At 40.4% G+C, this 11,437-nt stretch overlaps 1 protein-coding gene across 1 annotated transcript in view; it reads left to right on the forward strand.

Moving 5' to 3' along the window:
- LOC129819479 (opioid-binding protein/cell adhesion molecule homolog) overlaps positions 1-11,205 on the forward strand; it is a 402,819-nt gene extending 391,614 nt beyond the window's left edge. The window contains exons 7-8 of the mRNA XM_055875784.1: positions 556-707; positions 4,456-11,205. Of these exons, the coding sequence (XP_055731759.1) occupies positions 556-707; positions 4,456-4,559 (256 nt within the window). The 3' untranslated portion in view covers positions 4,560-11,205. The remainder of the gene's footprint in view (positions 1-555; positions 708-4,455) is intronic.
- Positions 11,206-11,437: the final 232 nt, after the last annotated feature.

Here is an 11,437-nt window from a genome sequence, read left to right on the forward strand (position 1 = left end):
TCCAGCCATTACCACAAGCCCATCCTCCCCAATTAAGTTGCCACCAACCTCCTGTGACATACACAAATACCTACACAGCAATGCACTCAATGGGCCTCAAACTGGACTGGATTATACTGACATTGTTTACAGACTACACCAAGGGTTTCAAACATACGGGCGTCCAATCTGGGGGATAAACTCAATATGTCTTATATGACTAAAACCAAATCGAAACTGTGTAGAAATGATAATGGACTTATATTTATACCGTTTCTTGACTACAGCTTGCTAATAATAGCTAGACAGTCAGTGGAGAATAGAAAATTACCAAAACAATGCATAGAGAGCTATTTTTTGCTCATTTTGACGGCAAGGAAATGCGGCCCCCGGGGCAAAATGTATTTGACACCCCAGGACTACACCTTCAAACCATATCCCCCAACTGGCCACATTTGATTGAGATAAGACGTAGCTTTTAACTTCACGGCTATACGGATTTGTTATGGATAAACATATACAGTAGATATGGGATTCCAGTACCAATATTTTAAGAATGTATTTTCTTCTTTACAGACTCTTCAATGGACTGAATGGGGTTAAGATAGAGAGCCAAGGTAAACAATCCATGCTTATGTTTTTGAACGTTTCTGAAGAGGACTACGGAAACTACACGTGTGTTGCCCTGAACACCATGGGGATCACCAATGCAAGTATAATCCTCTATGGTAAGACTGCCTTACTGTTACTGTTGAAGTACAATATCGGTTTAATACTGTACATGTTATTGTGTTATTGTGTGCACTGGGGATGCAATTATAGCAATTGAAGATGCTGTAGTTTAAACACAAAAGTATGTGGACACATGCTCAAAATCATGGGCATTCAAATGCAGTTGGTCCCGCCTTTGCTGCTATAACAGCCTCCACTCTTCTGGGAAGGCTTTCCACTAGATGTTGGAACCTTGCTGTGGGGACTTGCTTCCATTCAGCCACAAGAGCATTAATGAGGTTGGTCACTGATGTTGGGCGATTAGGCGTGGCTCGCAGTCGGAGTTCCAATTTATCCCAAAGGTGTTCAATAGGGTTGAGGTCAGGGCTTTGTGCAGGCCGGTCAAGTTATTTCACACGGGTCTCGACAAATCTTTTCTGTATGGACCTCTCTTTGTGCATAGGGGCAATGTCATGCTGAAACAGGCCTTACCCAAACTGTTGCCACAAAGTTGGAAGCACAGAATTGTCTTGTATGCTGTAGAGTTAAGATTTCAACTTCACTGGAATTAAGGGGCTAAGCCCGAACCATGAAAAATAGTTTAGAACTCAGTATTGAGCGTTGCAACTGAGGACAGAAGATTTTTACGCGCTACGAGCTTCAGCACTCCGCAGTTCCATTCTGTGAGCTTGTGTAGCCTACCACTTCGCGGCTGAGACAATAAGTTTCTACTTCACAATAACAGCACTTACAGTTGACCGGGGCAGCTCCAGCAGGGCAGAAAATTGATGAACTGACTTGTTGGAAAGGTGGCATCCTATGACGGTGCCAGTTTGAAAGTTACCGAGCTCTTCAGTTCGGGCCATTCTACTGCCAATGTTTGGCTATGGAGATTGCATTGCTGTGTGCTCGATTTTATACACCTGTCAGCAACGAATGTGGCTTTTGTAGGCTATATAGAAATAATGACACTCAAACTTAAAATCATTAAACATAATAATAAGGATTTATTTCAGCCTAATCAAGGTTTACATTACATCACATATTCCGGTGTTTGATCTTCTAATACAGCTGCATGGGATTTCTACTAATGCATCCAATGGCAATGTCTGCGATAGGTATAACGCCTGGAGCCACTTGTGGATTTGACAATTACGATGCAGTTACACCTCCGACATTGCCTAAACAAAAGCACTGATATGCTATGCAGTTGTCGGTTACCGCAGGTTAACTTGGATCTGATTGAATCAAATCAAATTGTGTTAGTCACATGCGTCGAATACAATAGGTGTAGACCTTACAGTGAAATGCTTACTTTCGAGACCCTAAACAACAATGCAGTTAAAAAAAATATGAATAAGAGAAAAAGTAAGCAGCAGTAAAATAACAATAGCGAGACTATATACAGGGGGGTACCGGTACAGAGTCAATGTGCGGGGGCACCGGTTAATATGTACATGTGGGTAGAGTTATTAAAGTGATTATGCATAGATGATAACAACAGAGAGCAGCAGCGGTGTAAAAGAAGGGGACGGGAGAGGCAATGCAAAAAGTCTGGGTGGCCATTTGATTAGATGTGCAGGACTTTTATGGCTTGGGGGTAGAAGTTGTTTAGAAGCCTCTTGGACCTAGACTTGGCGCTCCGGTACCACTTGCCTTGCGGTAGGAGAGTGAACAGTCTATGACTAGGGTGGCTGGAGTCTTTGACAATTTTTAGGGCCTTCCTCTGACAGCGCCTGGTATAGAGGTCTTGGATGGCAGGAAGCTTGGTCCCGGTGATGTACTGGGCCATACGCACTACCCTCTGTAGCGCATTGCGGTCGGAGGCCGAGCAGTTGCCATACCAGGCAGTGATTCAATCAGTCAGGATGCTCTAGATGGTGCAGCTGTAGAACCTTTCGAGAATCTGAGGACCAACGACAAATCTTTTCAGTCTCCTGGGGAGGAATAGGTTTTGTCGTGCCCTTTTCACGACTGTCTTGGTGTGCTTGGACCATGTTCATTTGTTGGTGATGTGGACACAAAGGAACTTGAAGCTCTCTACAGCCCCATTGATGGGAATGGGGGCGTGCTCGGTCCTCTTGTTCCTGTAGTCCACAATCATCTAATTTGTCTTGATCATATTGAGGGAGAAGTTGTTGTCCTTGCACCACACGGCCAGGTCTTTGACCTCCTCCCTATAGGCTGTCTCATCGTTGTCAGTGATCAGGCCTATCACTGTTGTGTCATCGACAAACTTAATGATGGTGTTGGAGTCGTGCCTAGCCGTGCAGTCATGAGTGAACAGGGAGTACAGGAGGGGACTGAGCACACACCCCTGAGTGGCCTGAGTGTTGAGGATCAGCGTGGCGGATGTATTGTTACCTATCCTTACCACCTGGGGGTGGCCCGTCAGGAAGTCCAGGGTCCAGTTGCAGACGGAGGTGTTTAATCCCAGGGTCCTTAGCTTATTGATGAGATGAGGGCACTATGGTGTTGAATGCTGAGCTGTAGTCAATGAATAGCATTCTCACATAGGTGTTCCTTTTGTCCAGATGGGAAAGGGCAGTGTGGAGTGCAATAGAGATTGCATCATCTGTGGATCTGTTAGGGCTGTATGCAAATTGGAGTGAGTCTAGGGTTTCTGGGATAATGGTGTTGATGTGAGCCATGACCAGCCTTTTGAAGCACTTCATGGTTACAGATTTGCTACAGATTGCAGTTACACCTCCCACATTGCGTAAACAAAAGTAATTATATACTATGCAGTTGCTGGTAACTGGGGGTTAACGCTGATCTGATTGAATCCTGGCCTAAATGTAGATGTGTCTGTATGGTGGGGTATAAAGCAGACATTTACTGTACCTTTTGTTTGTCAGTGGTCTTATTTATAGTTGTGGGGGAATAATCCACAGTGAACCAAACTTGCAGTTTTGTAATGTAGAATAAAGCCATGAATTAATTCATTGTAACATTGTTGCCGTAAATAGGACAAAAAGCACCAACTTCTTGATTATCTCTAGAGGCATATCGTGTGAATGAGCTGAGCCTCTTTGGATACAATAGCAAAATGCAATTGCTCAGTATACAAATTTGTTGAGTCATAGAATAAAACTCTTAGGATAGCATTACAGTGCATTGTCAACTTTTCCTTTGAATGCAGCTCCAGCAGTTTACAGAGAGTAACAAACTTCAACAGAAACACATATTAAGAAGCAACTTTAGCCATCCTACACTATTCTATTCTCAATGTTATAATCGTGAATATCTCCTCTAGCCTCAGTCGTGCTCCTCACTTCACATGCCAAGGTATTTGAGGAATGTTGTGTGTCTTGTACTGCATGTTCCTTTCTGATCATCAAAGAGTATAGAATACCCTGTCACCTCTGATATGAATGAGGGATTTGTGTTTAAAAAGCTATTTGAGATCCTGGCTATGCTTTGTTAAGATGGTCAGTGTCTAATGGAGCATATGCTCAGTTTTCAAAGCGAACTGACCTATTCAATATGCAGGAGCAATGCATCTTGTTGGTTCTTTACCGAACGTTACTGCTGATCATGACCTCTTTGCAGTCCTCCTTCCCCTAGATTACTTTCCAAGAAAAGGCCCTAAAGCCAACATCCAGTTTTGTTGTCAGTTAAAGCCAATAGATCCCACACTTTTTTTAGCTGTGGAGGGGGGTGGGGGGGGGGGGGGGTAGACGCAGTAAGAGAGCTAAGTGGGGGAAGCACTGCCTCTTTAGATGCCTTACTGTGAAGTTAATATCTAAATATGTTTTCCAACAGGCCCCGGGACCATGATGCACGATGTGAACAGGGCAGCCCTGTCGCCCCACTGCTCATTCTGCCTACTGCTGACTGTTTTCCTTTTGTTCCTACTCAAGTTTTGATGCAACACAGGCCATCCTCAGCTTCTATCAGCACTGAAAAACAACAAGACTCTTGGTCCCAGAAGAAGAAATGGAACAAAAGGAACCACCAATAACATCGTTGGTTTGCTCTTCTTTTTTGGGGGGTTTGCATTGGCGGTATGTCTTCTTTTGGACAAAAACCAGAAGACGGGACATATCTAGGAGGGTGGGGAGGGAGAGGGTCGACCTGGAAGCTGATCTGAGGTGATGGTAGTACTACCAAGTTTGTGTCACTCCAACCTTTTGTATGTAAAAAAGGGGAAACAAAAAGTTAATGTAAGTGTTGATAGTTGACTGGTTTTGCCCAAATATTGAGGTGTACATTCAGATTACTGGTGTGTCCTGTCCTGTTTGTTCTCTGTACAATAACATAAGCTTTTTTAAAGTAAATTACAAAAAAATAAAACATGCAATGTGATTGTTCATTTTACTGTATTTTTACAGTTGTATGCAACAGAATAATAACAAAAACAGACCATTCAATATAAACAATGTCAACTTCAGTGGCAGAACAATACAATATCAAATATTTAAGGATTATTTGTGACAAATGAAGTTCATACACAGCAGAAAAAGCACTGTTGAAACATAAACAGCACTGACACAGTTTTGGGGGTTGTCACTGAGAAGAACTGCATAGTCAAAGACAAATGATGACAGTGCTTTTTAAGTTGTCTGAAATTGGCTAACGCCTTTTGAAAAGGAAGTTTTGAGACAGAAAAGACTGATATACACAGGCAGAAATGTGCAAAGAAAACAGTTTATTCACTGCACAAGTGATTTGTTCTCTCACCGACTACAGTGACATCCCACAATCCCATTCAGCTAATGTGGGTGTCTACGAACAAACCGCAAACGGTAAAGTAAAAACAACATGATTCCAACAGGATACATGTAAGAATGCGTACTGCGCTCCCCACTACAAGAAGTGAAGAGAAATGAGTCATTGAGAGTCATTGATCAAATGTTCTGATCTCTCTTTAAATGGCAAAACCTTGCAGAAAACAAGAGTATAAACCCAGAAGTCATTCTAGCCCTCTGCATTGACCAGAGATTGAAACATTGTGAATGTCTGTCGGTTTGTGTCCTCTCACTGTTTCAGGCCCTATTCAAATAAACATTGAAATGGATGTGGATGTATATATCTGCATATCTATTGAACAGACACAAAGGTTTCTGATTTAGGAACCGTTTCCAAATGACATTGCCTGATTACCTAAATTACTGTCACAATCAATTCTAAAAATTCTGCAAAGAGCCTAGCAGAAATTCACTGAACCACGTTATTTATTTCCTCTAGTTTAGAATGTTTCTCATGTACTTTACCTGCATGGTTAACTGTTTGATATAGCCAGGGCCGGCTCCAGGCATAAGCGGTCGCTTACGGCCTCAGGCTGCTAGGGTGCCCCAGAACAGCAACAACAAAACACTTTTTTTTTAAGGAACTCGGGGATCTCAACTTACTGTTGAGAGTTAAACTAGTAGAATACACAAGGTGCCAGTATAACATTTGGTTGTGCATCAGCAATTTTTATCTCAATTAGCCATGTCAGCTAACAATTTTTAGATTGGTAAGTTAGTCTAGCCAGCTATCTACGCTTGTAGTAAGCATGGCTGAACACCGACCAGGCACACAGGGCACGTGCCCACGGGCCCTGACCTCAAGGGAGCCCCCATTGATTTGATTAGACACTCTCACTCAGATATCATTAACTTATCATTAACATGGCATAAGTTATGGCAAATTGTGGAGACCTGCAGGAAATTAGCTTTAAACTGAAATAAAGTATCTCCACCCAATTAGCTGTAAAACCGCCCTTTTTTCTCCCTGCCCCATGGCAAAATGTGTGGAATTGCAGGAAATGTACTTTAAAACATACGTACAAGTGAGTCCATGAATCGCAATGATGTAACCGTTATGGTGAGTAATCAACATGTCAGCTCAAGATAAAGTTTTACATTGTCCATAAATTATGAACTGTGAAAACAAAGTCCTTAGTCCTTTTGACTATGTGACACATTACTTCCCATGATAGCCCACACAAAATGAAACAATAACATACAAGTGTTGGAGGAGGCTTTGAATCCAATTAAGATCACATGCGTATCAAATGCAGGCTCTAAAGTTCTTTCATTATAAAATGTCCAGTGAAAAACAATTAATTTGCCATAACAAATGTAGCTTGCCATTTGATCTCTACATTTTTTGCCCTGACCCCAGTGATCTATCAATCAGAGGGTTGAATAATAAAGGGTGAGTATAGGTATGTCCCCTGTATCTCTATCAACTCTATCTATTTGGGGGGCTCAAGCTGTTATATCTTCTCCTTTTCTTTCAAATGAATAAGAACCATTCAATGTCACAGCTGTCACTTCTGATCAGCCTTCGCACAGCCACCCCACAATGCAATCACCACCTGGTTTGTTGCATGTTGGTCTCGTCCCAAAACTGCCTGGTTATCAGGCAGCAGCAGAGAAGAGTGTGCATACACACACACACACAGACAGACACATGTGCAGGCATATACGTAAACACACACACAGACAGACACATGTGCAGGCATATACGTAAACACACACACAGACACCCTTCAGACTATGTCATTTTGAAGACTATAATGGGTTAAAATTGGGCCCCCTGTCTTGGGAATTCATTTCCACAGTATTTATACTCTAGTTAACTGTAAATACTACAGTACTCACTGTAGTGTATGAGAAAGTGTGGGATATATATATATATAATTATGCTCAAACTGAAAAATCCTTAACTGAAATAATGAGTATTTCTATCATCCTAATTGAGGTATAGATTACATCTCACATCCCAGCGTTAGACCTTTTAAACAAGGCTGCGTGGGATTTCTGTTAATGTGACTCCGTGCAGCCAATGGCAATGTCCACTTTAGGTATGCCAGGAGCCGGTTGTGGATTTGACAGCTTTAACACAGTTCCACCTCCGCCGCCGCCAAAACAACTGCTATGTGGATGTCGGCTAAAGCGGATCTGATTGAATAGAGCCCTAACCATGCAAAGGAAGAGAAAACAAACTAAGGTTATGTAGTGCATTGTGTTTTATAAAAGAGAACATTCAATGATTTACTATTACTGGATGAATACGGATCAAATGAAATGTTGTCAACACACAATACACATGGTTTTGAACTTGATGTTTATATGTAAAACATGAGTATTATCAAGACTGGTGTCTCCTAGGTCAGAAGGATAAACTGTATTGTTTTTCTTGCCCCTCTCCCACCCATGTACAGTGGCCCTTTGATGAGTATTTCTTCAAAGTTCTCCAGAGTGTCGTAACTCTTGATAAATGTCTCTGTCAATTGAGGAAAACTCAAAGGAAAGCTTTTTTAGCCAACATAAGTTCTGTGATACTGCGAATCTGTGTATAAATGATCATGAACGGTGGATTAGTCAAAACTGTAATCTTGCAGTTATGACAAAGAGAGGGTCGAAAGATAGATTTAGATCCCTGGGAAACAAATCAAATCTTATTGGTCACATGCACAGAATATCAACAAGTGTAGACCTTACAGTGAAATGCTTACTTACGAGCCCCTAACCAACAATGCAGTTAAAAACAAATATTATAGTAAATACGAATAAGAATAAGAAACAAAAGTAACAAGTAATTTAAGAGCAGCAGTAAAACAACAATAGCGATGTCATATCTACTTAGACTGTTCCATGCCTGGAGTCAACGTACATTATTGAACTAAACTAAGCAGCACATATGCAAATGACTGGCTAGCTAGGGAGCTGTTGTTGTTTTCTCTTTTTGATCAAATCTCATCCAGTTTACTGTACAAAAGTGTCAAATGTTTAACCATACTGGGTACTCGGCAAAACTGTACATATGCTGTCAATAAAAGCTTAATTAATGGTCTATTAATAGTTAATGAACCCGTATGCATTAATCAATTATGTAAAAAACTATAAACAACAAACAGAAATTGCATAGGAAACCTTTTATTAATTGTCAAATCATAAGCCTTTTGTAACAAGGCTCAGCGTTTGGCAAGTAATAAGTATCTATACACGTTTTCTCATTGTTTTACATGACTCCATTCATGTTTGTTAATGATTCCTTTAGCAAATGGCACACAGATAGGAAGTGTCACCAAGTAGTATGTCTGTGTGCGAAAAACAATTATGTCCAGCTAACAGTATGAACATAATACCCCTCAGAACCAACATAATACAACACAACTAATACGCAATCAGAAACCGTCTCTTCGTTTTTCCTGCACCATTATTTTAAAGGGATAGTTCACCAAAATGTCATACCTAATGAAAGGTTTCATTTTCTAAAAATGACTATACAGTAGGGGTTTTACAGATAGCAATCCATGATTTGAGTTTGTAAATAAACCAAAAGTAAAATGAGGGTCAGAGTTACCATGGGGATCCACTTTCAAGTATAACTTGTTCAATTGGAAACAATTAACACACATTTGGCTTCATGCAATTGGAAAATGCTATACTTCCTAACAAAAGTAATTTGTTCTCTGGCTAAATTAAGTTCAAAATAATGTATTGCAGTGTCATACCACATGGAAGTATGTTTATCATGAAACATGAAAGGTATGCAGTTTAACTGAAAGAGGGGGTCAAATTATCTATATCAGGGATGGGCAACTGGCGGCCCCTCTTTTGTAGGTCTGTGGACCAATTTCATCCCCCAAAATAAATAATAATACATATTGTTATTATAAAAAATTTTACTCAGTCGGGGTCTCAACTTAATTTGCAATTTAAAAATGTGGTCGCGCATCAGCAGTCACTCAATTACGGGCAAGTCAGCAAATTTGCTGTCATGAGGGGGCCACTAAAATGTTTTGCTCGCAAGGTGGGGGGGGGGGGGGCTACTGCGGCCCCTCATGATAGGTTACATTTTTTTGTGGCCCCCATCCCCATCAAAGTTGTCCATCCCTGATCTATATCACGCTAGCAGTGTGCCTTGTTTGCTTTTTTGTTGTTGAAATGATTAATGTAGTTGGACCACAGTCCACAGGTTAAGTATACCACACTCAACAACAAAGGTATTATCTGGAAACAGTGGGTGCAATTTCATCAGAAATGCATATTGTGAATGTTTCAATTTCCAATATCAATTGTTTTGGAGTTTGCTGACTCTTGATGTCTATTTTTTAATTTCAGGTTACGATAAACGTGGCAATTTTTAACAATTATTTTATAATCCATACAGTAGAAAACAACGGATGTCAATTGCACTTATCGGCATCGTGTTGATTAGTGGCGTAGCACAGTTTCACAGGACCCCCGCAAGGTCCGATCTTTTCCCTTATAAAATTGCCCTAAATATACATGTTAAGCTGAAATAATGCAACAAAATTCCCCCCAAAAATCTACTGTAAAAAAAAAAAAAAATCCCTGTCGGAAAAGGATTGTACTAACTTCCTCTAAGCTAATTTTCTACTATTCTACAAATTTTTCCATGAGGTTGAAAGAAAATGCTGCAGTTTTAAAGATAATTTCCTGTAATTCTAAACTTTTCTTTCATGGCTTATAACGCTTTCATATACTATTTGAGGGGCCCGACCTCCGGGGGACCCCGCCCAAAGCTTGTGGGCCCTCCTGCCTTGTGGGGGCTGTGTGGTGTGTGCTACGCCAGTGATGTTTATTCAAACCAAGGGGGTTCCTACTATTGTAGCCTCACAACATATAAAGTACATTCATGTATCAAACTGTAAAGAAGAGCAACACACTATCAGTGTCTCCGCATGATACCCTTGACATCATCACCGCAACTTGCATTCTCAGATGAAATACATGCAACATTAACCATTCTGCTATGATTATTACACATCTGAATAAAAACATACAATAAACCAACCACATGTGCAAATGTCATGCTAGAACGATAACACATCTGACACATAAGTATTTGCACTTTAAAGGAGCACTACTCAATCTCAGTTTCCACCCACAGTGAGCCCCTAACACATACGTTTGTAAACATTTGTGGGTCTTGGCAAATGTAACCGCCATATAGTTATTTGAATTATATTGTAACTACCCCAAAACCAGTGAGAGTGGGGGGGTTTTGGGAGGAATTACTGCAGAATTCAAATAACTATTTGGCAGTTGCACATAGGACAAATCATAATTTGAGATATGCACAATAATCAAACGTTTGCGTAAACCATGCAATGATGTCAATGAAAGGTTTGCACCAAAGTGTTCTACCCTAAATTATGATCTTCATCCCATTCATTCAAACTGGGAACAGGAATTTGTAAGTGATCAACTTTATTAACATTCAAATGTTCAAATACTTTTGCCTCGTTTATTGACTACAGGAGATAATATGCTGCACATTTGTTTTTCAGCGTAACTTGTCAAGTTATTCGCTATCTGTAAATGAAATGGTATTGTACATTTACTTTTTCTATTTTTCCCTTCTGTTCTGTCAAAAGTATTAACAAAAACTGTATGTCAATGACTTTTGGTAAGAAACAAAATGAACGTAATAGTATTGAACTATTTGTGCATGTTAAGGCGTAGTTGTATCTTTTCTATTTGAGAATGAGTAAGAGATGGTTGTATCTGTTCAGTGTAATAAAGCTTAATGATATTTTCCTCTAAATAAGTGTTTTATCCCTTGTTTATAACCCATAACTCTATATATAGCAATGTGCACTCTCATAGGAACTTGCTTTGGGCTTTTACTAAGACATTGAGACTGAACAGATGCTATCCTTCACCACTAATCTTCAGTGCCGGCTGATAGCTAGGTTTGTGATGAGGGTGTCCTAAAATGTACAAGATGCCTGTCAACATAAACCATCTGTTGGGTCCATCTATTAGGTTTCCATCTACAC

The sequence above is a fragment of the Salvelinus fontinalis genome, chromosome 2, assembly GCF_029448725.1.
Source record: "Salvelinus fontinalis isolate EN_2023a chromosome 2, ASM2944872v1, whole genome shotgun sequence".
Classification (NCBI taxonomy): domain Eukaryota; kingdom Metazoa; phylum Chordata; class Actinopteri; order Salmoniformes; family Salmonidae; genus Salvelinus; species Salvelinus fontinalis.